The 26,976-nt window shown below is 43.8% G+C and overlaps 1 protein-coding gene across 1 annotated transcript; it reads right to left on the bottom strand.

The window, feature by feature from the left end:
- Positions 1-1,060: 1,060 nt before the first annotated feature.
- Positions 1,061-26,976, bottom strand: prickle1a (prickle homolog 1a). The gene is made up of 8 exons (XM_070973124.1): positions 26,723-26,976; positions 8,026-8,229; positions 6,055-6,168; positions 5,013-5,150; positions 3,974-4,177; positions 3,587-3,773; positions 2,637-3,500; positions 1,061-2,515 (listed from the first exon to the last, which is right to left on the bottom strand). The coding sequence occupies exons 2-8, from the start codon at positions 8,212-8,214 to the stop codon at positions 1,653-1,655; spliced, it is 2,559 nt and encodes an 852-aa protein (XP_070829225.1). The 5' UTR covers positions 8,215-8,229; positions 26,723-26,976; the 3' UTR covers positions 1,061-1,652.

Raw genomic sequence — 26,976 nt, 5'->3', positions numbered from 1 at the left:
TGTGGTTGATACAGAAGTGAGCCAGTCAGGTGACTTGTATTGTATTGAAGCAATCAGCACTGTTTGCCAGTTGACATGGGGTGTCTTAGCTCAGACCTCTATGAGGGGGATTCCACAGACACATTTTTTTCTTTGTCACATTTCCAAATGCTTTTTTGTGTACTCTAGTGCCATGTTTTCTAAATATATGTCTTAATCACTGAAAATTTAAATGTGTACCTCAAAAGCTGTTGCTTACTTGATGACCAAAGACACTCTGACTGGATGGCAAGCCAAGCTACAGAACATATGAAGGATTGTGCAGCTCACCACAGCTGCTGTTGACTATTAAGAAGCGGACTGCAACAATAACCTTGTAAGCTTGTAAGCATGTGTTGGTGTGATACTCAAAAGATTTTGAGTGGAATATCTTTTTAATGATTGATCCACACATAATCATGCAGAAGGCTATAATAATAATTTTGAAGTAATGTTTAAAATCACATCTGAAAAGCACAATTATTTATGTGTTATTATTTTTTAAATGGGCAAAGGCAGAAAAAAAAATGGCCACTAGCTTGTTCCTTGTCCTCTTCACCATGACTAACGTCTTCATTCAAAGAATGAAAGAAGTGGAAAAACATGAAGAAAAACAGGAAATCAAAAATGTCAAATTTTGTTTTGGTATACACATAATAAAAATCTTTTATATTTCAGCCTACACACTTTACTCTGTTATTAAAGGGTAAAAAGGGGAGTACAGTGGACACTGCAACCTGCACATTTAATATTGTTATGTAATGAAAAAGTAAAAAGGGGAGAACTGTAAAGACTTTTTAATAACTGTCTGCATTATGTTTTGGTAGCAAATCACAATTGAAGTATATAATTACTAACTGGACACTGCAGAGATGATACCGCAAGGTATCATTCAGCTCTATTTACCAGCATCCAGTATCGTAGGCTCAAACTCTATATGGGGTTTTTCAGTGCAGCACTATTTTGTGTTGTAAACAGTTAATGTCTCTTGCGTTTAATATTCATTAAATACTTTTGTGCGGGGAAAAAAACAACACCAATTGTGATATATAGATATTTTTATTACAATTATCATCTATCTTAGCCTTATATTCCAGTTTGTACATTTATACAGATTACAATGATTTGCTTACAATACAGTGACCCATAAATACACCACTCAACCAGGCCTTTCAATACACACAGTTTTTCTTTTATGTTGGCACTGCACAAGCCTGGAAGAAAAAACATATGAAGAGCTTGGGTCAGAGTCAATTTGTCATTAAATTTCTCACACCCTTGTGGAACAATGGCTCTATACTAACCGCCAATAGTTAAATGTTAATGCCATTTTGGTAAAAAGCATGCCATCAGCTCATGGGTATAAAAATAGCCATTTTGTTTTTTTAAATTCACAATATATACAATATCCTCACTGTTACATCAACACAGTTTAGATGGTGGTTTATAAATATGTAGTTTGTAATGCCACGTATACGGATTCAGAATAAGGACACAAACACCTTGATAAATTGATTGCTGTGACTTATGTAATAGCAAGCAGGCTATTATTGCATTTTTAAACAGTGACCATGAAAGGCAGAGGTGAGTGACAGAGCATTACCCAAAGCTGAGGATAAGACAACAATAAAAGTCTATGAAATGATGCAGTTTTTGCCTCTGTGCCCTCTCTTCTTTTTGGACTTAGTCCGTTGGCCATAAGGTGGAGAAGACATGCCTGCAGCAGGGCTGGGCAAGTCATCAGTGTAGTAGTATCTATGAGGCCTGGGCTGAGGGATGGGCTGACCAAGAAAAAAGCCTTCTTCCTCAGAATCAGAGGAGGAAGAAGAGCATGTAGAGCACCAGTCATCGTCATCTCCATACAGCCCCAAGAATCTGCTCCTGGCTGGGCCCTGCAGCCCATAGTGTGACGTGGCAGCAGGATTGGGGTGGCCATAGAAGGCTTGGTGGCCATTTGGGCCAAGGGCATTGCCTCTATGGTCCGCTTTGTAGCACATTTGGGCCCTTTCCTTGGGCAGAAGGTTAAGAGCATTGTCAGAGCGAGACTTGCGACTGCGGTGCCTCCTGTGGTGATGGTGGCGACCAGAGTGAAGTTCCTGGCCCTGTTCCTCAAAGTGGTACACTCTCCGGCGAGTCCGTTCACTCATAGGTGGCTGGCGCACTGGGAGATCGCAATAATGGCTGTTGTCCATCACGTCATCAGAAAATTTGACTTGCTGTGGCCTAGATTGTGAACGTGTCCTTCTGAGGGCAGGGATCTGAGGTTTGGGTCTGTCCTCTGGCAGAGGAACATCCTCTTCCTTTGGAACATTTCCCTCTACCTCATCTTCCTGCTCAGATACAAGGCTCTTAAGGGAATTTGCGCTTCTGTGTAACATAGAGGAGTTGAGGGTTCCCATATTACTGGTTTTCTCACAGTCTTCTGTCTCCAGGTCATGGAAGCCTTGCAGGGAATAAACCAAAGGTCTATCTTTACTGTCACCATCTACTGAGGCCCCTGGAGAAGAGAGAGAGAAATTATTAAATCTTTGCATATGGACTCAAGACATTAAAAATCAACCATTGCCAACACATAAAAGATAACATAACATGTGATGTATCATGTCACTTCTACTCACCAGTAATATTGGAGAGTGCGAGTGAGTCCATAGAGTCTCGGACACTCTGATCTGTCTTCTTCAACTCGTCTGTGATACACTCCAAAGAGTCATTATACCATTGTGGCTCCTCACCCTGGAAGCCTCCGCCAGCCCCATGATCCAGCTCCAACTCCTGGATCTTTCTCGCTGGGCCCGGGTGACTACCATAGGCTGAGTCCCCTAGCCCATCCTGTGATTGGGCCCAGTACATGTCAGCCTGGTACTTCTTACTCGCCAAGCTCCCTTTTCCTCCTCCACTGCCACTGCCAGCTTTTGAGGACTCCTGCTTGGACTTGGCATCTTTTTCTGAGATCCAGAAATCTGTGGGTCTGGAGTCGTTGGCTTGCTGGAAGACACCATGTTCCCCAAACTTTAATAACAGCTGAGTCATGTAGTCCTCATGCTCAGCCCACTCCTCCTCCTGGTCCTCAGGTGCCTCAGCCTCCTCGCCACGCCCTCTCCAGAAATGCTCATCGGATAGGTTCATGTGAGCAAGTTTGTTGGTCAGGGTGTCGTCAGCGTTTCCACTGAAGCCAGGGAACTTATAGTTGACAGAGGGTGAGAAGAGGAGTGACTGTCGGCATTGGTCGGCTGAACGACTGCTTTTGCCCATGCGCACACTACGGCGAGATTCACGTGAGCGTGCTGACTGGAAGGCAGAGTCAGAGGAGTCAGAGGCATGCACATCTTCCCCAAGGCTGCAGGTCTTGGAGCAGTAAATTCGGCCCTGGTGTGGTAGGAAGGGGCAGCCCAGTAGAGAGCTCTTACACTGGGCACAGCTGAAGCAGCTCTCAGTGGCATGCCAGTGAAGCCCATCATAGGTCATCTGAGCATGATCAACACCTGGAAAAGAGGAAAAGTTGAGATGGTTTGCAATATTGCTATAAAGGCTAGACAATCATTTTAACTCTAGAAAACCATCATCTCACCAATATGTTCCCCGCAGGCTTCACAGTACTCGGCATAAAGAGACTCAAAGCAGCCACAACAGTATGGTCTGCCGTCCTTCATGATATAGCGCTGGCCCCCCAGAATTGTCTCACATTCAAAACAGGCAAAGTGCTTCATGTGCCAATGACGCCCCTCTGCCTCTGTGCACTCATCAGCAAAGATGATCTATAGACAGATATGCACCAGATGAGACAGAGAAAGATAGAAGATGGCAGTACATCTGTCTGTCTTCAGTCTATAGATTCATGTTGGATTTATTCAAGGCAGTGGAGATATAAAATAAATGTCAATGCTTTCTCAGGAGGAAATTTGAAAGGGCATAAATTTCAGACTCTGGATGTTTTTCCGTCACTACGTGGTTTTACCTCATCGCAGGCTGAGCAGCGTGGTTTGAGTAGCTCAGCATGGTGCCTTCCACAGTGGATCTTTCCATCATGGTAGAAGTAGATCAAATCCACCAGCAGTTCACTACATGTGGAGCAGGCAAAGCATGCCGGGTGCCAGCACAGCCCGGGGCCAGCCCTTGAGGCAAACACTGCCATTTCTCCACCGTTGATGTTGTCACCACACTGTAATATGCAGACATGGTTGATTATAACATCCTGTAATGACTCTTAGCTGTACTTCCAAAATACTTGTGTGATAAAATCCTGCATAGGTAATTACATATATCATATAACTCCATGGACATAGCTTTGACTTCAAGTCCAAATTTGCTCCTAATGTAATACAAAGCCTGGCTCATAGAAACTAGAACATTATATGGCTTCCATTTGCTCTGTTGATGAGGGGGTAGACATGTGGCCCATCTAGGTTGTCCTAACTGCAGTCCCAGAGTGGCCAATTTGTTTTTCTTTCCTGACCTGTCTTCCTGACCATGTGAAGACATGACTTTTCAAATCAACCACAGTGACTCTGGATAGGACGGGCAGTTAAATAGAAGAAACTGAGAAAGCATGGATGTCTAGTTGAAAGCTACATCAGCGTTTTGACTAGGTTTACGGGCACCCTCTGGCTGCTCAATGATCACTTTAAATACTAAATGAAACACTGTCATGAGCCACTCCAAACCACTCAGCAGCAAAGACTTTTTAGTCTGCATGGCTGAAAATCCAGCTTGTGTTTAGGGATCTCTTAAATAGCATGGCTGACACTCAGATCTTTGTTTCAGCTTTCCTTCTGGGCTTTAGCTAAAAATTGATCCAGATTAGCCAGATTCCCATGGAGGAGATGTACAGAGGACAGGCAGCAAATCGTTTTTTAATACTGTAGTTGAAAAAGGCTCTTGGACTGAAAAAATATGGGTTAGGTCCTTGACTTCAAAACAACTTCATACCATAACCACTGTCTCAGTCCTCCCTATATTTAAAGTAGTAAATAATACATGCAGAACAGGGAACGTACATGCTCACAAATGCTGTTCAGAAGGTTGCGGGGCAGCAGTTTCACTGTTCCTCTCCCCAGTGCTTCCTTCTTTCTCTGAACACTGAACATAAGTAGCTCCTTCTTCTCCTCCTCACTGAGAGACTGGCAGTAACGTACCTGGGAAAGAAAGTGATATTATGAGTAAGACGGCCAATTTCGGAATACAGACTTTTACATCAAGGAGAGGGATTTGTTCTTTTAAAGGTCTAATACTGAAAAAACAACCCTGCTGGATGGGATATGAATTCCCTTCAATGGTTCAAGCGGCCTTTTCATATTACACCCTTTCAAAGATCCAATTGCAAGTCTGTTGGCTGCTAATAAAAGGTTATAAACTTAGGTAAGTATGAGAGAGGGCAGAGTGCATACCAGAGCATGCTGAACAAAGGCAACTCTTGACCCCAGCTTGCCCTTCCTACACCCCCTACATATCTCCACCCACAGCCCCTGATTGAGAACATCATTTTTACAACAGGCCTTTTTGATGTTTCCCAAAGCCTTAACAAGAGGGAAAGCAGACGTTTACACAAACAAGGCCTGTGTTTAGAGTGAAATCAAGAGGACGGGCAACAAAGGAAGAGAGACAGCCAAGTCGAACTGTGGTGCCACTGCGGTGGTGGCATCACATAAAGCCTTTTTCAAGCAGCGTCCCTCTCTCCCGCTGAGCAGTCCTCGTAAAAACCACTACTATGACTGGAATCCTGCTGGTGGGGGCTCCCGGCAAACATCATAAAATCATCAAGTCAAAAGTCACATTGTGCCCACACTACATGTCTACAAGATTGTGGAACAAAAATCCCCTAGTGTGATGTCAACGTGAATGCCAAGGGCTCATATTAGTGGGATGGCATGGAGATGGTGAGGCTGTTAACACTGTGGGTTTAGCGGGTAGCAACAGATACGGCTGCTCAAACAAAATGGAGAGTGAATCTTTTCTGCAGCTGTCGTGTAAATGAGAGGGCCTGCTGGGATGAATTTTATGATTCTTGCATTTATGCACGTGCAGACAAAATATTCTTACCTCATTATCATGCGGTGGAAGTTGGTAGAGGAGCTGCTTGATTCTAAACTTCTCTCCCGGACTGTTCACATAGGGGACCTTATCTTCAGGCAGACAGGAGAAATATAACTGGACCTGCAGAAATGATGGCAAGGAGTAAGCAGATTAGACATAAGAACACTGTATGACACAAAGCAAGTTTAGAGAGCCTCAAGACAAGGTACTAGGTTGTGGCGACACTGCAGAAAGACATATATATCATTGATGATGAGGTTAAAAAGTTGAACAGAAAGGTTCAATGAATCCCCACGCAAGACAAATGAAACCCTTTCCAAATTACATGTTTTCAAGAATGTGGGGTCATTAATCTGAACATATAGCTGCGTTTTGGATTCCCATGAAGTGGGGAAGCTTTTTTAAACCCAAATCCATCAAACTGCAGCAATACATTTTTGTTATGATGTTGGACAGAGCAGCGCGTATTTATGAACACAAATTCTTTTCCAAGGAAACAGAGAAGCAACACATTAATTTGTGATGAGACACATTCTGGGACAGCTCTGTGTAAAATGTATGGAAGACTGACTGTGCAAAGAGTTGTTTTAACCCCCACATCAGCTTTATTTCACAAGGACACTGCAGTGCTCGCTGATGATGGTTCTGGAGGAATCATTTTCTTCATCGATCTATTCTTAACAAGTCAAAACAGGGCAACAGGTCAAATCAGTTTATAGGGTGTATTTTTCCACTCATATGCTTGTCTCTATAGGGACAGGACAAAGCAGCCTGTTGCAGTGGCACTTTGACCCTTGGGGCTGACCACTGAAAACTAAACTTTATGAGGGAGGGGCTATTACAGCCGGCCAGATAAAGAGGTGGGATGTGCTTGTCTTGTGTGCTAGAAGGGCTTCCTGCAGTTCTGGCTGTCTAGAGGGGGAGTAACAGCAATTTACCCTGACAATCACCCCAACGTTTGCCCCCCACCATAAATTATGCACATTTTCATGCTGCTATTACCCTTCATCCAGCTCCCTAGGGGCTGGGGAACGGTCAGCTATCACCCAGGCCCTATGTGTTTCTTCACTGTAATGATGACCCATACTACACGGCCAATTCAGGCCAATGGCTGCAGTAAAGGCACTACAGTTGACCCATACATTGCCAGAACAAAAGGCCCCGCATGTTTGGGATTTAAGGTTTTCTTTTGCTGTGAAGCCATCTCTTCTTGCCCATCTCCCCCTCATTGCTTCCATGTGTGTTGTTTAACAAGGGAAGCGGGATGGAGAGACATGGAGAGGAAGAGAGAAACCCAATGAGAAAAGGGGGAGAAACAAGGAGAGAAAAATGCAGCAGATTTGGGAAAAGTGCCACATCAGACTGGCTGCCCTGCGGACACATCTAACAGCCCTGCCTGTGTTTGTGAAGGAGACGGCTTGTTAAAAGACGGCCCCTTGATTCCCGACGCTGCCAGCAGCAGTAGGCTCGACCCACCAAAGTCCTCTTCTTAACAGATCTCTGATAATCACAAGCAGACTTTGCCATACCGCAGTTTGTAAATAAAAATACACACATCCTGCCGTTAAGTGGCCGCCTGGTAGAGCCTGACAAGTCTGCCTCAAACAAAGGGACCAAGCAAAAGTTTTATGAAATATGTTGAATGTCCCATATGTGCCATTATCCAGAGACTATAGTTGGTATGTTACTAAGCAATGTGCTGAATAGCATTTATCTGGGCCAGGCAAATGGGCTGGAAGGGAGTTAAAATCAGGTCAGAGCTGTTTTTACTATCTGTCAGGAGAATATTACTCAGTGTGGTGAGTTGGAGAAATAATGATTTGTGAATCAATGAAATGGGTACCACAGTTAAAGAGAACAATATCATGCTTTTCTTTGTAGTACACCAAATCAAATCAAATGCAGCTCAGAACACCTTCATGAATGTCATGAACAACAGCAATAAGAATAGTCCATTGTGAGTAATAATTTGCTCACCTGTTCAGGCCTCAGACCAGGTGGAACCCAGGCATACTCCTCCAGCGCACAGCCTGAGTCATCATCAGAGGTGGAGCTGCGTTGGAAACCAGAGGTCAGCTTACTGACTTTCTGCTCCATCATCAAGTCTCGCTGGCGCGCCCCACCCTGGAAGCCAGCCACCGACACTGCTGCACTCGCCAGGCTCATCAGACGCTCTTTTTACTGGACAGACAAAGCAAAAAAAAAAAAGGACAGGATGAAGCAGAGGTCTGAAGGAGGAACTGGAGTGAGGATATAAGCTGGAACCGGACAGATGGAGCAGACAAGGAAATGAACTATTGGTTAACAAGCCATCGCCTCAACCAGTCCCCACATAATTTTACCCTCACTTCATGTAATCCAGCTCTCTCATGTCAGTGCCATTCCACTGAATGTTAACCACCAGCTGAATCACACCATCACTGTCTCTTTCATGAGGCCCACAGCCCCCCTCAAAAGCCCATTATGGTATCTGAGCAAGCTTTTCTGGGTTCACTTCTGGTGATGAGTCTACTTCATAAAGACACTCATAAAAAGAACTATACCCTTTCACTGCTATTGTGGTGGCAGTTAAACATGTGCCCTCCTCATGTGGCTTTTGAGGATATAGAGACCATTAGGAAATTCCCAAAGCTTCATGAGGTGACGTCCAATCTCATTACAGTGACAATAACAAGCAGTTAACTATTCATAAATACATAGTGAATTCAGAGTTACTTATATGTTCTCCCAGTCTTGGGCAATGTTTCACAGACCTCACATTCCTTTCCCATACCGTAATTGAGTTTGCCATCGACTCAAAAGCAAGAACAACACCAGACACTGGCTTTCAAATCTTTACGTTTGACCTTATCTGTGGAGCTAAGGTCTGAATGAGTCATCATTCATCCTGGTGAAGTGCTACATCATACTATGTCCCAAGAGAGGCCACCACATGGGATCTGATGCTGGCTTGATCAGTTGAGCCTGTGGTCTGTGTAAACACAGCCCTGGCCTTAAGACAGGGCCACCATATGGGGAATGTCCACAAGCCTGGTCTCTCCCTTCATCTCCCCTTTTTCTTTGGACTGTTTGTTTTCCAACCTGCTGCAGTGAGTGTCTGATCATCCTTTCATCTCTTAGATGGGCAGAACAATGCCAGACAGGTGAAGTAGTCAGATACGAGGGACAGGGGGGACGTGGATGGATGGTGGCGACTGATACTCGGCTGGACACTAACAATGCAATAGAAAAATAGAAGCAGGAGATCAAAGACTGGCACAGTGTTGAACTACGTGTGTGGTGGCCATGATCACTAATGCTTTTCCACACATTTTTACTTTTTCAGATAAGAATGTACTGTGGTAATAATACAGAATACAAAATAAACCAGTGCATAGCTGGATAGAATACAAATTGTTGGTTTCTTTGTAGATAAAAGAGCTTGGTCTGTACCAGCTCTATATGGAAAGTGTCCTGAGACAACTTCTGTTGTGATTTGGCGCTATACAAATAAAATTGAATTGAATTGAATTGAATTGAATTGAATTGAATTGAATTGAATTGAATTGAATTGAATTGAATTGAATACAAAAAAAAAAAAAAATTAAATTAGTGAAATCTTCCAGCTTAATGTAAAGCAAACACACTGTAAATTTAGCAGAGCCACTGTGGGCACAAATGACAACTACAACTTAATAGAAAATTATACAACATAGTTCACTTTTAGCAATAGTAATACCACCCTTAGGTTTACTAACATTAGCCACAATGCCACTGCTCATGCCTGACTAATTAAGGCTGCAGTGCAAAGCCGCCGCTTCATTTACTGAACTGAGCTAGAGTGCAGTTATTACTTATAACTTGGACTTCTCATTTCTTAGAGAAAGGATGCATTGTTTGTTCTTTAAGTTACATAGTCTCACTTCAAGTCATATATTTGCATTTAAAATTTGCAATTTGTCAAACTGGAGAGTCAGAGTTTATTATTATTATTATTATTATTATTATTATTTCCTGCTGTGGCCGCTGTGGTATGGTCACAGCCTTAATGCTCTACGTCTGTTCTTTGAGACAAAAGGAAATTGCACTGAGTTCAAGCTTGGGAAGCAAATCAGTTCAAAAACTTTGTTTAGGCTAATTGTGAATAATCATCAACCAAATCACTCATGTAAGCCTTCATCTCCTGAGCTGCTGCAAGCTTTGCACGGTCAGACAGACATGGAGATGATGAATGTGTGTCCAGTTGTGGTCATTTCTCACAGGCCTAGGGCTCTAGCTGAGATCAAATGGGAGCCCAGCCAGCGTCCAGCAGCCTGGTTCTTACACCACCTTCCCCCAAGCCTCCACCCCCTATGGCCGGCAAGGGCACCGAAGGCCGCGGAGAGACAGCTGAGAAAACCAGACACACTCGAGTGCAGCCTTTGAACACCGGCGTGACAGTAAAGGGGCCTGAAAATGTGCGCTCTCTCCTGGAATGATATATATGCCTGGCTGCCTCCAGGAGTGTGCTACTCCCATGCATGCATGAAGAGGGAATGCACACATTTCTGTTGAAGCTAACATTGACACAGGCGGACATACAGCATAGACACAGGCTGCTATAGGCTAAGCTGGTCCACATAAACACCCTGTCAGAGTCAGCTGTACGCTCATGTACCCGACTTGTTGTTTCTGAGATAGTGGCACATCTGACCCTCCTGTGGATGATTAACTGCTGCACGCACGGCATGCCACGCGGCTGCCAGTCATTCATATCAACTCATCTTCCTCAAGGACAAGTCTGTCCCTATGATCTTGCAACTGCCAAGGATTGGCCTGTCCTCTAGCTTGCAGTGGATTTGTGGGCTTTTTCGGAATTTGTTCATTGCGCCACAAAGTGTCAAGACAGGCGGATTGTCTTATGACACGTCCCATTAAAAAGCCTCATGTCCTGAACAATGGTGCCTTTGTGAAGGAATCCACTGAAGGCTTGTTCCATCAAGAGCCTGTTTATCTCCATTTAAGTCTTTTTTTCTCCTGAAGATGTGGCGTGTTATCTCCTCATACATGACAGTTAAAGCCCTCAAACCCAGATAACCTGTCTTCTGATGGGGGGGGATAAGACACTCTCTTGTTCTATTCGCATCTATTGACTTGCAAATGAGACCAAAATAACCTGCAAAAATGTGTCCTTGTTTGAGAGCAGCTTGGGTTTCACATGGGAGATGGCTAACTATAGGCAGGTTCTGTCAGGAGCCGGGAGACTCCGACTTCATAGCCTCACATTTTATCAGGCGCAGGCTCACTCATGCGCTACATTTGCTAGAAAGATGTTTGCTTTCACATGTTGGCCAAGTCCCCGTGAGGATGTATCACACAGCCAAACCTGACTCACAGGAATGTCAGGCTTGAACTTAAGCGAGGCCCACAAAGAGGAATACACACAATGTTAGGCAAAGCTGCTTTCTCATACAACATCTGCTTGCAGGCTAATTTTTCTTTAGAAGTCAGTAGTTCATTTCCTCTGATTTTGCCCAGAACACTTCCTTAACCTTTTGAATGACAGAAGCACTGAGCCAACTAACTAAACCATGCTTAAACCGACTTTAAACCGACTTGCCAAGTCACTGACTCATCACTTGTGCTGGCTTTTTAAGTTTGTCTCCCAACAAGCGGCCCATGGTTTGTGAGATTAGTTTTTACCCCCCCCCCCCTCACTGTTCCACTCCCCCTGCCCTGCCCTCCTCCCACACTAGCCAGACCCCTGCAGTCCTGAATGTTTAACAGCCCCTCACTCTTTTGTAAAGGTGCTTGTTAACATGGCTTTGGGAGCTGCAGGCCTGCATGTCTGACTGATCTGCCCACAGAGGGCCAGAGGGTGGAGGAGGTGATATCAGACCGAGGCTAAAATGGGGTGACCGACATGTATGAAAATGTTAATGTGTCTTGTTCCACAAAGAGCTGAAATGTAAGTCAAGGCAGGTGAAAGAGGGAAGCTAGAACACATGCCTGCATTGAATTCTTTGATTGAAGATTTTAAAACGTCCCACAAGATATTCAGAATGAATGAAGAGGTCTGTCTTGTCGCAAAAAAGAGCACAATGACTGTGATAGTCTTGCTGCACAGAAAGCTTATTTCAACAAGCTGAATATAACACGAGGTCAATGAACAAGTGGGTGCAAACTTGACTCATTAAGGAACAAATTAACCACAGATCTATATACGCCCTTAAGAAAGCACTGCAGAGACTCTGCATCATGCGCTCACAGTGTAATGTTATTTATCACTCTGTGGAATACAAACCTCTCGCAGGACCTCATACTGTGACTGACCAATAAATATTGCCGTCAGTGACATTTTAAAGAGTATTCAACAGCACTTTAACCAGAGCCCCCAAAATCCAGACACTGGAGCATTGGATTAACAACCCTTGTGAGAGTGCGCAGGGAAAATAAGCAGCTTCTGGTCTGAATTACTGTCTATATTCCTCTAGGAAGTGGATGATGGACATGCACACAACCCAACACAGTGCTCTCTGTCAGTTTGGACTAGCCCAACATGTTTAACTTGGCTCATGCGAGCTCAGCAATGCAGGATAGGCTCTACTTGAAGAGAAAAACAAGATTTTCTCTCCATAGTCCCTGCTTACTTGAGCTTGAACTCAGACAAATCTGTTTTTATGTCAGACATGATGTGTCTTAACTTTAGAAGTATGCAGAGTATTATTACACTCTGCTATTCCAGTATACACAAATATTTTTAAATGACTTAATAAATTGTATCCCTTGTGACAAAAATCATTGTCAAACTGCAGGCCAAATCAGACTGGTCAACAATTGGATCATTTTGTGAGCGAGGAGTCTCACACATACTTGAGTTAATCAGCTTTTATCTTGCAATTGAATGATCCAATAAACCAACCGAGTGCCATAAAATCAAGAACTGACAAACAACACTTGGGATGTTCATTCATGGCATTTCTGTCTGCAGAAGATTTGAATTCAGTCAGCTTTGAAAATGCCAAGGTTGAAATGCTTCTGGAAAGCCTGAGTGCGGCTGACAACAGACCCAGAGAGGAGCTCGTATTATGCAGTGTTGAGGTGCTTCATGGCTGGAGTTCGGTCAACTTATTGAGGCCCTCTTTCATGGCCAGGGGAGTGTTTTTCCAAGACCAAATGGATGGGAGTGACATCTCCACAGAGATCTACACTATGGAGACCACCTGCGTGCGCTGGCCAGACTGAACTAAGACCCAACACACCCGTGCTGCTGTCACATAGCAGACATCAAACATCCCAGTACATTCAGTTTGCAGTATAGGGGAGCTGAAATCAACTGGTGTGAAGGGTGCCAGCATTCAATGGGGAAAAAGTCCTTTTGAAGGCTGATTTTGACTTAAGCAAATATCAGAAGTTCCACAGAGCTCCATCTATAGGTGTGACATGCTCTATGTCTGGTGAATCATGCAAATTGCAGATTAATAATTAAAGCATTCTTCCATTAAAGTAAATTATCCAAGAGATTTCAAATACATTTTTCAAGCTTTAACTCTGCATTAGAGTTAAAGAAGCTTGTTTCATCTAGTAGCAAAGAACTTTAAGGATGATTTATTAGTGCAATACTTTAACATCTCCACGTGTTCAAGTAGTTTTCTGTCAGTCTCACTAGAAACAAAAAGCACATTCCTCTGAAAACACAGATTACATCTTCAGTCATTTCCCTGCTGGTCTTACCTCAGCGGAGGCCAACTCTCCTGTGGCGAGCAGGAAAAAGGATCTTATCACCGTTATATCCAGTCCTAGATTCTTCTCCAGCCTCTGGGCTCCATCTATCAAGATCCCCAGAGCTCTAATTCCAGGACAGAAGCAGCCAGCCTTCTCTATCAGAGCTGTCAGCACAGTAACAGCCCATATCAAAGCTCAGACTGTAAAAAGACAGGGAGATGTCTGTCTGAGTGCGTGGGAGAGAGTGTTTGAGAGGGGTGTGTGCGTGTGCGTGTACATGGAGGAGCTCAACCAGATGGTCATCCCACCCTTGTCTCTCTCACCCACCACTCCTCCTCCTCCTCCTCCTCCTCCTCCTCTCCCTACCCAACCCTCTTAAGCTCAGCCCAGCCCCTTAACCTCAGAGCAGCCAGTCACGGCAGGTTATGGAAGAGTGAGGCGTCTCTCCTCCGCTGACCCTCCCCTCCTACCTCAAGCATATGATTCCAAATGAGAACCACCGGTAGAACTCCAGCTCACAGGAACTGCGCTTTTAAGTAGCACATCAGTGATGGCAGAGCTCGTTTTACCACACTGACCGCCCCGTCTCCACAACAGCCTTCACATGACATTCTTCTCTCTACTTCCCTATCAACAGCTCAAAGATGTGGGAAAGGTGGTGAATGTTGCAGTCAGGCTTTGGTTTATCTGGTGGTTTGTCTTTCCTCTGTCTCGCGCTAAAATGTCACTAAGTTACAGAGAGCCCTTTGCTAACTACAGCTTTATGATTACAGAGTGATTGTTGGTTCAGTGAACAAAAGATGCTTTATTTATCCCGCCGCGAAAAATTACTTCCTACCGTCTACAACATCCGAGCTCAGCCTCACATAACCCTTCCCTGTTACTGAACATGGTGTCAGCAAGTCTAAATGAGACCATCTATCAGGCCTTTAAGATATGAAATACAGAAGGTCTTCACAAAAAAATGACTTAAACCACAAAGCTGTTATTATCAGCTTACCATAGTCGGAGTGAGGGTTAAAAATGTCCAACTTTGTGCAGCTCAACTTTGCTAAGTCAAGCAAAATGCACAATGTAGCTATACTGTGGGAATCTGTGTAATCACACTGTAATGTAAGGGTGAGTAAAATAGCTCAAACTAATGTGAAACTACATGATTAGTCCATTAACTGATCGTTTAATTGAGTTAAAATAAATCTACAATAATAGTAATAATTGATTAGTCTTTTTTTTTCCACTGTGCTATTTGTTCTTTTTTTTTACCTCTTCTTTTTATTCTTGCTGTTGTAACAAGTGAATTTCCCTAGCTTTGGATCAATAAAATCGTATCTTATTTTATTTTATTCCATTTTATCTCTTCTTTTTTTTTTTTTTTTTTTTATTCTTACTTTGCTCATTATTTGAGCAAAAATTGACTGGTTCCATTTTCTCAAGTTTGATGATCTGCTTCTTCTCTCTGTTTTCCATGACAGCAAACTTAATTTTTGTGTTTGTAAGATAAAATAAACAACCTGAATCTGTCATCTGGAAACTTCTATTGGGCATTTTCAGTTGCAGCCCTAATCAAGTTGTACTTATCTTCACATCCTAAACATGAATACGCAGCGTCGACAAACCATCAGCATTACATTGCTTGCACTACCAAAGCTCCCTGTTCGTCTTTACCATCTACCAGTGCTGTAGGACAGGAGTTGAAATTATACACGTTCTATAAAACCCAAATGCAGACACAAGCCCATCCAGTGAAACTCCCCAGAAGGACGCAGTTGACCTCTGCCTCTCCTTCACCTCTGCAGGAATGTCAGAGTGTGATTCTCTTCCTGTTGCCTCAGAAAACAAAAGTGACCAGTTCAGGTCAAACTCTGGACAGTTGCACCTTTTGCATGCTTTTGTGGTTGTTTGGTTGCAAAGTGTTACTTTCTCCCAGAAGGACATGTTTTATGGTGAACATAATTGTGTCTAACCAAACTAAAAAATTCATCCTTTTCAACGTGAGGTTTTGCTGTAGAGGGTTAACATACTTTAAGACTGTAAAACAAAGCAGTAGAACTTTTTACTAGGCAGCACAGAATCTATTAAACAGCTAGAATTGCTTTCTTTATTAACATTTTAGCAGCTGTTTAATTTTGTGGAGATGACGTCAGGGTGTAATTCTGTGAACAAGAACACATGCGAGAAGCATTTACGCTGTGGGGTTCTTAAGTGGGGGATGATATAACAGGGTTCACAAGGGTCAATACTGTTATGAGCAATGAAATTGGAAAAATGTGTCTTCACAGCATTGCAAATGGAACAAGTGCTACAGAATTTTTAATTTTCATGCATAGTTCTGCCCATTATTTCATCATTTAAGACAATCCGCCATATGTTCAATGCTAGTTTCGACTACTGCGTCAAACTTAGCATTCAGACAGTGATGCTCTGCTGTACTAACCTATAGAAAACCCTCTTTGACATCAGAATGTCAGCCAGAAAAGAAGGGAAAAACCACGGCCACTCATTCCTTGCTCAGCTCAACTGACAGCATGTGATTGAGAGGCACCTTTTCCATCCTCTGCTTGCCCACACACCTCACATTCACAGCATTAAGTGCTGAAATATCACAGCGTGGGCGGTGAATGCTCACCGTCATTTTACCGTCATTTAAATATCAAAAATGCAGCTTAGACAGGTTGTCGCTTTTAGTGGAAAGAAAGCAGAAAAACACGATTGAGTTAAGTGATGTTTGATGCTCTGGGGCTTACAGACACCTGCGTGCTGCATGTAGTGTAGCTGTGTGTGGGTGTGTGGACAAAGCCATTGTAGCAGCCAAGGCCAGGGAGGAGAGGCACCCTTTCACAGCAAACCTCAGGCCTTTGTGCTGATCCTAAAGACTCTGCACCCTGCTCCATTAGCAATTCTTAGAGGGGAGGGACAACACACCATCCTGGCTTTGGGAGGGGGGCATTCATGAAATGCAAAGCTAAGATGGTAAACTAATCTAGAAAAAAGCTGCAGAGCCTATTCAGCAACCATAGTGTGCGTAAACAGAATTTGTCCAATTTCCCCCAAAATGTAGAAATGAATGATTTTGCCACATTTAAAGATTACAGAAAGCTGATTTATGGATTTTCATCTCATTTCAAAGTTGCAGACTTGAAAGAAAGTTGAGAAACAGCTTTAAAAGTTAAAGAAGCAGTTGCAGATGTCTTTGAAGTTCAAATTGTGAAGACATCACTGAAACTGCAAAGAGACTCAGTGGCCTATGACAGTGAACTAAGGCGAGGAGAACTATTTAAATGTATGTGGATTATCTTTAGTCTCTCCTGTATCAGAACAACATCCCGAGCCTCATTCTGAGTTTGTACAACTATACTTAGAAGAAGCTGGTTCCACAGTTCAAGGTTTGCCCAAGACAGTTGAATAATATGAAGTTGGACAAGTCATGCATCCCTGACCTTTGACCTTGGAGAGCACCAGATGACCCATAAATCTATGGCTCCGGGGCTTTACGGCCCATTCCCCTGTCATAGCCACAACGACCTGAACGGCACCTCACACCTGGTCTGCACCTTCTCACTGCTGTAACAAAAAAAAAAAAAAAAAAAAAGCCTTGCGCTGGCGGCGAGGAAGTCCATGAAACCAGCATGCCCTGACAATGACAGGACAGGGGTGATGGTCATCAGAACCAACACCCAACGATAAAACTGCATTCTTCTCTGGTCCAAACACGTCCTTGTAGATGGGGACCCATAAAACAAAGCATCAAGTCAAAGATGAATGCTGTATCTCATGTGAATGTAATCCCCATGTGAAATGTTGTGCAGAGACTAGCATGTTTAAATGAGACAAATTTTAGTCCCAAGAAATGCCATAGATTGGGGTACCGAGGGAAGGTCAGTCTCTAACTCACCATCACTGATGACCATTGTTAAGAGCAGCTCTCACTGGTGTGTCAGCTACCTTATAAAAAGTAGGCATTCTCAAGGTTTAAATGACCTGCCAACGGGTATTAGCAGGACACAGGCCCAACAAAAGCCTCAGTTATAAAGGCCAATAAAAGCCTATCACTCTACTGTAACAACAATCCTTTTTACGCCTTGAAAGAGGGAGGAAAAGGTCAACTGGTGGAGCAGTCAGCGCATTGATATTGACTTAGCTAGATTGGCGCTGACAAACTCAGGTCAGACTGTGGGCTTGTTAGCCCTATAACCCTCACATAACCCCTTTTACTGTTTCACTCTGACACGTTGGAGGCAGCTGAGGGCAAGCCTTAGATCTGAGCTTAGTTTCTGACAGGAGACATTTGTAAAAATTAAAGAGAAATATCTATTCACGTGACACTTGACCTCACTAAAGAGCACGTGGTTCTCCAGAGTAGGAAAATCAAAATGAAACGAGGTAAGGGTTCAGGATTTATTGGACTGAACTGGGAATGAGATGTGGTTACGTCTGAACTTTTCAACTATGACTGAAAATCTAATTATCAGACTTAAACAGCAACACAACAGGTCAAAAATACTTAAATCCGTAACGGTCCACAACCAAGCTGTCTGCGTTGAATTATCAAATTACGCTATTTAATGCTGTCGTATAAAACCAGCAACATAATACTTGTTAAGCAGATGATGTCAGTTTGAATAAGCCTGATTTCATAGCGGCAATCAATGATCATATTTTTAATCTACACATTCATTTCTGCTTTAGCTAATTTGCTGTAACCCTGTTGTGTCACGTATGATGCAACACAACATGAATGTGTGGTTTTCATGGAGTAACCTGGGATACATGATATAACACATCTCTGCTCAAAGCCTCGGTGCCAGCACACAGGTTGCTTCTTCACTTTATCAAAAGCACACCGCTGCTTCGCCAAACACTGTACGAGTGGGACAGCTCATATTTCACGCTCAATTTGACACCCTCTCACCTAGCTGTAAAAGCCGGACCTCATTGGGAACAATTGGAAGTGGAGCGCTAGAGCTCCTGGGGCTGTTAAAGGGAGGAAGCCCCTTTATTTGAGGACACTATAACTCAACAAAAGCCTGTGGCTGTCTGCACACAGAGCGGCCGAGGATGAATGGGCTGCTCTTACACTACTCACTCGCACTGACAAAAGCGCTGGATCAGCAAAGGGAAGAGCTGTCATGTGTGGTCTCCATGGACAAACCGGGGAGAATATAGACATGAAGTTACAAAACAGCCCTATCAATGCCTTAAACCAATGAGTTCACCCAGCAGGTTTGATCTATCCTGTTGAAAAGCAACCCGTCAACATCCAGGCTGAACACTTGTGACCTTGAAGGCTTCACTAAATGTTTAGCTTATGAGCTCACACTTTCAGAAAGTCCAACTCACACACCATTTAAACCTCACACCTCACACATCTGGGCTTTTCTCCTCAACTTTCCTCGAAGTTCAACCGTATATCCTTCACATGGCAAGAAAACTATTTCCTGTGTGTTTCCAGCCCCGGGCTCAAACGGACACATGAATGAGACCGCCGTAAGCAAAACAGGCAATAATCGGGCGTGAGTGCTGCGAGCAAGTCATTGCAGAAGAAGAGGATGCAGTTTGTTGGGGGGAAAAAAGAAAGAGAAAGTTGGCAATTCCCACACGTGGAAGCATTTTCCCGAGCCGCACGGCTTCAAACGGCAAACCATAGAATCCAACAATACTCTGAAACAGTTAAGAGCTGCTCAGTCAGGATCCCACTAATGATTAACATTCCTGGAGAAACACTCCGTTACAGTCTTTTTAGAGCGTTCTAATTAAACACATGCTCCAGTGCCACAGCACAGAGGGAACTCTGACGATTGAGAGCAGGGATGCTTCTTTCCAGCTCTGCTTAATTGGACACAATTTAAGTCATTAAGGTGGTAGTAAAAACAGCAGAAAGAGCAGAGGAGAGGCCCGGTGATCTACCCTCTGAGGCTCCCTGTTGCTCTGATGTTGTTGACCCTTTCACCTCCTCATGTGACTCATTCAGTCATACAGAAAAAAAGAAATACTGCACCTACTTTCATTCTAAGATGTCTGATGGGAGATTTAGGCTGATTCAACACTGAGAGTTTATTGATACAGGCTGTAACATGTATGTGTTTCATTTATGAAGAGGACAAAGAGGTCATACATGTTTGGAGGTCCTACGTCTTGGGAGGCAAACTTATGCCTAATTATCTATGCATGTGTTTCCCACATTGAGCTGCCTTTCTCTGTGATGATATATTGTGTATAGATCTTTTTGTCTGCAAGCTAAGAGAAATGTACTTGAAGTAGAAGTCTGCTATAAGTAATAATAAACAGTTACTCTGAACTACAGATGCACTCATCCAACTTGATATCAATTCCAATACCTCATTTTAGTGTATCTGCCAATAACAAGAGCTGATCTGATAACAGGATATGTGTGACTACTCATATTCCCAAGTTTAGTCTGCTTAGATCACTGCGTGGATTTCTTTTATTTAATTCTTCTATTTTTCTGGAAGGGAACAGGAGGCCAAGGGATTCGAATCGGTGCACTGCCGCTCTAAACAGTAATGAGACACTTCTCATTTCATTTTGACAAATTCAGCATGAAGGTGAAACTGTGGCATCCCTTGCATCTGTGTGTGTGTGTGTGTGTGTGTGTGTGTGTGTGTGTGTGTGTGTGTGTGTGTGTGTGTGTGTGTGTGTGTGTGTTCAGGCCTGGTGAGATCTGATCTGAAGCCCTCTGGAGGCCTCACTCAGTTTAGCAGATACATAGGCCAGACACAGGGTCATTAATGCCTGGGATCTGTGTGTGTGAGTGTGTCTGCATGTGTGTGTGTGTGTGTGTGTGTGTGTTGGCACTACGTACACTATGTGTGCAATGGAAAAAAGGACACAACTGGCTGCCTTATCACCCCCCAAATTAAGGATACCAGTCCTCCAGGCCAGAGCTTATTCTTAGAAACCTCACATGTAATACGTCTGCTTCTGACAGCAGCAGTGTGTTATTTTTGGAGCTGCTGATACTGTGGTCGCTAATGACACCAAATCATTTTCATCAAGATTCCAGCTTAAAGTAACATGTGACAGAGTGGGCATGCATGCTGTGTGTGTTTTAAAAAAATGTTTCTTTTCTTCAAGATTTTCTTCCTTTTCAGCATCATAAAACTTCCCCTGAATGCTCAAATATGTGTGTTTGCCTGTGGACAGGACACATAGGTGTACACATCTGGTGAGCCACTGCTCTTGTTTTCTTTGGGAGCCCAGCCCCTAACAGGAAGACAGTGTGAGCATAGCAAACAAAAGCCCGGCTCTTTGAACTGGCCTCTCTCTAGGAGCTGCCGTCAGGTTGTTGTGGCCAAACGAACTGTTTCTGTGTCAGCTCAGTGGGCCCATTGTGGGCCTCAGGCTGCTGCTCTGCAAGACATGTCCCCAGCTCGCCTTTGTCAATATTGACCCATCTGTACGTTATCCCACAACATCTACCTTCACTGTGATGCATGACTCTTTCCAGCTGATAACAACACATTCACTCTGTGTGGAGATGAGTTACATGAGATTACGAGGCAGCAAATACTAAACATAAATTCAGTGATGGTGAACTTAATAATAGCTGTCAAAACCGCATCTTTGGCAGCTTATCCGTGGTGCTAGAAAACAATCATTAGAGGCATACCCTTGCCTTGCACAACTTGAATGCCTGTTGTTTTACACTTGTTTTTACTTTACCTGCTTGTTTTGAATGCCAGCATTAGCTGATTCTGGGACAATATGACTAAGCTGAGATAATGGCATCATCATGTTAGATGGACTTTCTCTTGCTGTATCACTGCTGTCTTTTGTGAAGCCTCACTTTTGAACACCAAATCCTATTTATTTGATCACATTTTAAATCCAATACATATGCATTGAAACATGCATACACAGCAATGCAGATGGATTTATAGTAGGTCCAAACTTTTGCATCTGTCGATTGGCAAATCCCTGTATTTTTTGGAGATGTTGAATCAGCTTCAATTCTGAACCTGTTCTTGACATTCAACCTGAACTCTGGTACAGAGCATGATCATTGGGTTATAATATAAATGTGCAACACCTCCGGAGAAAAAACAACTTAATGCTTCAGATGAAAGGGAAGTGGTCTAGTGTTTCATTATGAATGTAAGGCACGTGCTGTAGTGCATATCTGGTGGTACACAGAAGACTCAGTGCTCGCTGATGGAAAATCAAAGAAAGAATTATCTTTGAATTAGTGGACAGGAAAAACTCCTCCAGTAAAAAAAAACAAAGAAGCAGCAGCAGTTTAAATCTTCTCCTCAGAGACCAGGAGGGGGATAATCTATTGATTTGTTGCTCTGTCTTCCTGTTAATCTTCTTATGATGTATTTCATGAGATATCTTAAATGAGTTATTATAATTAACATTCAGCACTGTATAATTTGGGAATATGGCCAAACTCTTGCGTGCATAAATTGGTCTTGATTAACAGCGTTGTAAAATAAGACAGGATCAAAGTTTTACTGAGTAAATGTTCTGAGAGGAATATCCTGGCACGCATCCAGCTCCTGTCCCGACTGTCTGGAGCTGTGACCTTCCTGCAAAATCTCAGGAAATATCTTTGTTGTCAGTCCAAAAATCCCTTGCCCTGCAGAGTCCATTTTTAAACCCCGCTGACCTTTTCTATATCATCCATGCTCGCTGACTCCACCCCTGTGACAATGCCAACAGAGCAGGAGGAACAAGAGCCACAGGAAGGGGAGGGGGTGGTGTGTGTTTTGCATATTTCCAGCCGTGGGGTCCGGAAAGCTTTAACTGAATCCCCTGTTGTGTCCCGGGGAAATGAGCTGGGCTTTTTTAATGACTATCTCAGGGTAATATGTTTTCTTTTGCTTCTAGCCCTTGATGCTGTGATTGCTTGGATGACTCCCCATAGATGTGGAGGACAGAGGGGAGACCATGCCCTACTGCAGGCAGCCATGTCTCTCCAAAAACCTCCGTCACTAAAGCTGCTGACATTTGGCATCTCTGCATCTGTTACTCCCCTTTATCAAAGACAGACATGTCGATAATAACCAGTTTTGGAGCACTGTGGTTATTACGCAGTGTTCATTCAGAGCTGAGCATCATGCCTATACATGGGGGTGATAATGAAACATGTGTGTTGAGTGTAACTTTCATCATCGTGGTGGTCTGATGGTTAGTCCCGCAATTATTCTGTGTGGTTACCAGAGATCTGCCGGGGCATTAAACTCCACTGTGAGAGCCAAACCCGTTTTCCTCTAACATCATCCTGCAGCTCCTAATAAACAGAGTTGTGCCTGGAAGCGCTAAATCACTAGCTACCTTTAATCACTTTACAATAATGCTTAGCATGTGGATCCAATGTGTGCCACTGCTGCAGGCAGATCCCACTGACTCTCATACATGATGCCGTTTGAAAGCCGCAGGAAGGGCATGACAAGCACAATGCTGTAATCTCTCCCACAGACAGCAGCATCCACAGCGGTTATCCTATCTCTTCAACCACGGTGTAACAGTGCCCTAAATTTGACCATCCAGGCCACCATCCATTCAGTCAGGCCCAGTGACCACAGACTCAGGGACCACCGGCGTTTAAACAAGCCATACTTCATCCAGCCTCCTGCCAACCTACCACAAACAGTTTACAGTCAACGCGCTCTGCTCTCTGGAGTTTGTCTATGGCAACCTGAGTCCGTGCCACATCTCCCCGTCCAGAGCCATGAAAGACTGGCCTCCTCTGACAGCTCCTCACAACACACGGCCCTGTCCCGCTCTGCTTTTAGCCCTGCTGTGGTGAGCTGGACCACGTCTGGGGATAAAAGGCTGCCAGAGTGTTTGGCTTGCTGGCGATTTACACGGACGCGAGGGTGATTCATTCTAGCTTTGCACAAACAGGCGTCTGTGTACATTTCACTGGTACTGGGCTTTTAAATCAACAGTGGGGAACGTATACACACGGGCACTGGGACTTACATTCTGCTCATTCACACTCAGCTGGGCGTCTGCCACACACGCATACACTCTCAAACACCTACAGACAGTCAAACGCACACACCGTAGATGACTGCTTTGTCTCTTGTGAGGCCTCTCATTGACATAAAGCATTCTCAATCGATCACCTTAACCATCACAGCTAAACCCTTAACCCCAGCCCTGAACTTAAACCTAACCTAACCCTTAAAACCAAGTCTTAATCCTCAGGCAGAGCTGTCCGGAAGTGAGCACTAGCCAAAATGTCCTCACTCCCACTGTTTATGTCTGAGACTGGCCTCATGTCTGTGATTTGTCTCCACCTCCACCACTCTTGCTGTGCACTAATGCAACAGCACACAAATGTGCTAATGTTGTAGCTAGCTTCTCTAGTTGAAAGGCACATTATGAGGCGCTTGTACAGAAAACAGGCCTTCCTGCTGGCCTGTCTGAAATCCTCCAGTCTCCACGCACTTTGGGACTAACCATCAACATATTCCACATTAATCAAGCAAGCACCTGTAAACATCAACTTAGCCAAACTGATCAGAACTGTTTCCACTGCTGAGTCCAAGTGAATTTCTGATAAGGCCAGCTATTTTATCTCCTACAGCAAAAGTCTTATGATTCTACTAATGGTTTCTTTGATTCACTTGAGTCTTTTAGAAATGAGACGTGAACAAGCACAGTGTGATGTGTGGAGTTGCTCCCAAAGCACCACTTGTAAATCATTGGATCTATAAATAACTGAATGTTCACAGAGAGTTCTCACCTGCAGCCGATCAGTGAAAGTATAAGCTCAGCTCGCGTCTCCCCGCACACACGCTTCGCCTGCTAGATCATCTAAACATTAAATAACTGCAGCTGTGAGGGACGAGGCCCAGATTTCAGCAGATACAGATTATGCTGATCCAGCAAATAACATTTACAGTAGATTCAAATCACTGATTAGAATTTGCATGACAATGCAGAACTTGTATTTTTGCATTAGATGCTGGGTTTCATGTGCCCTCATTTTGTTTTTGTGAGCACTAACATTACAGAGTTTAAATGAGAGAATAATGCTTGTGTTGAACTGCTGTGCTTTGCTTACTGCTGTTTTTTGTTTACTCTTATTTGGATTAAAATGTGCAGTTCAAGTTGACAATGCTAAATATTTGTGACTCGTGAGCAGTCAAGGTGTCAACCTCTATTCTAGCCACTAGGTGACACCACCACCTTGGTTCTGTGCTCTGTCCTCCCTGTTTCTGTTTCCACAACACTCGCACTCAGTATTTCTTTCTTTGCCCATTTCCTTTATTGGCCACTGTCCCAAGGAAAAAAATCTATCATTGACAGGATGGTTAAAAGTACTATAATCATGGATGGAAGTGACCACTTCCAAAATACCTTCTAGAGCAATTAGAGGAAGATTTTGACACAGCAAGCTACACGCTGACAGTGCAAAGGAGGAAGATCAACTGCAGGTTCTGCACAATGTCAGCAGTGTCTCTTCAAAGTGCTCCAATGTACAGCTCCATTTGTTTAAATCCATTTTCACTTGTGTTGTTCTGCAGCACCTCAAATCACTTCCACAATCTATCCACTGTGTCCAAGTGCAGACCATGGCACCTCCTGGGTCTGTCCTCTCACCTAGCTGTCAGGCTTCAAGCTGAACTGTCCGGGGATCAGCTCTGTTTTTGTCAGCTGTGGCCATAGTGACTGATTTCAGGCCAGTCTGACTCTGCCCTCTTTTGCACTGGCCTGAGCCAAGTGGGTCTGTCATTCTGTCTGCCCCCCAAGAGGGGCATGCACAGGACTTAATGGCTTATGGTGATGTTGACTGTGCCCCAACATGAGCAAAATATTATCTTAGACAGCCATGGTTAAATATAACAGTCAGTGCTCTCCTGTGCTGTGTAGGTTTAGCACTTTCTCTCACAGCTCAGAATAGAAATGTCTGAAGCTTGAGGGTGTGTCGTTGTTCTCCAAAGGAAACACTTTATGACATGTTTAACTCTGTGAGAGGTCCGTAAGGAGTAATGTATTCACTCAAGCAGCTTGCATGGTTATTTCACTGTAAAGATTTGCTGCAAAAATATCCATCCTAATAAGTCTTGGAGGATCATGCTCTGTTTTAAAACCATTCACCCAGCTGAGATATTTTTGTCTGATCTGCACTATTGTGCTTTGTTTCAGGATAAAACCAACTAAAATGTAAAAAGAACAATCTGGAGGATGAAACGACTGCAGAACTTTCTCAAAACGAGGTGGTTTCTAGTGTTGCCTGAGGTATCCACAGCAATGAAGGATTTCTGGGCTCAATCTTAGCTCAAATGACTGATCAGAATAGATGGTTCTCATCTTATCCATCATGGTTAGAACTGAAGAAAGTGAGTGACTTCTCATACTGTATGTGGCTGGGGTGACTGACCACATTCTCCCTCACTCAACAGCACTCCTGACAGCTATGGAGCCCCGCAGTGGCGGACGAGCAGCGGTCACGCAGCGCCGACCAGTTGTCACCAAAGTGACAGGCGACAGCTGAGTCCATACATCTGGAGGCCCCGGGGACTGCACACTTCCACCCAGCCCACGTCTCTGACGAAGTTTTTTTTTTTCAGCGTCAGAGAAATGAGGTTAGTCTGACTACGCGGGGAAAGTGAAACGTGTCTCTTTGGTGATGTTGCGGCGCAAAAGCGCAAAACGGCATTGGGGTGTTGGGAAATTAAAACCAGTCTGATGACTTTTTGGACTCACACAAGCAGCCAGTGACATCTAGAGAGTCCCTCTAGAGTCCACAGTTCAGCTGATGAAAGTTCGGTTGTTATAATTCCGTATGTAATCGATGGTGCTATTCATCCTTATTAAAGCCACAGCATTGAAGTCGATTCACTGCTGCACCTTTAGAGCGTTTTCACTGCGTAAAACTCGAAAATAAAGTGAGCATTTAAGTCCGACAAGACTGGTCCAACCACAGGCAGTGAGATTACTTAAAAATACCCCAAAACCTGAAATTAATGTGCAGAAATAGCTGTTAAAACACACTAAATTACTTAATTCCACTCACCCCCAAAGCGCTCAGCCGCAGTAAACCGAGAATCCAGAACCAGTATTCCCGAAGTGAGAAAAGCGACTCACGCTGCGTCTCATTGGCATAAGATGAAAAGTCCAGACAGGGAGCACAACTGTGCCGCAAAGCTGAGCCCAGAGCTGTGCAAAGCGATAAGCCTAAACTCCAGATACTGGCCGCATTGGTCTGGACTGGTCTGACTTCACCCGCTGTCACCACATCTCACTTTGAGCGGCGCACGGTGCGCTGTG

The sequence above is a fragment of the Chaetodon trifascialis genome, chromosome 10 (assembly GCF_039877785.1).
Source record: "Chaetodon trifascialis isolate fChaTrf1 chromosome 10, fChaTrf1.hap1, whole genome shotgun sequence".
NCBI classification, from domain to species: domain Eukaryota; kingdom Metazoa; phylum Chordata; class Actinopteri; order Chaetodontiformes; family Chaetodontidae; genus Chaetodon; species Chaetodon trifascialis.
The sequence above is the reverse complement of the archived record's forward strand: the minus strand, read 5'-3'. Positions and strand labels throughout refer to the sequence as shown.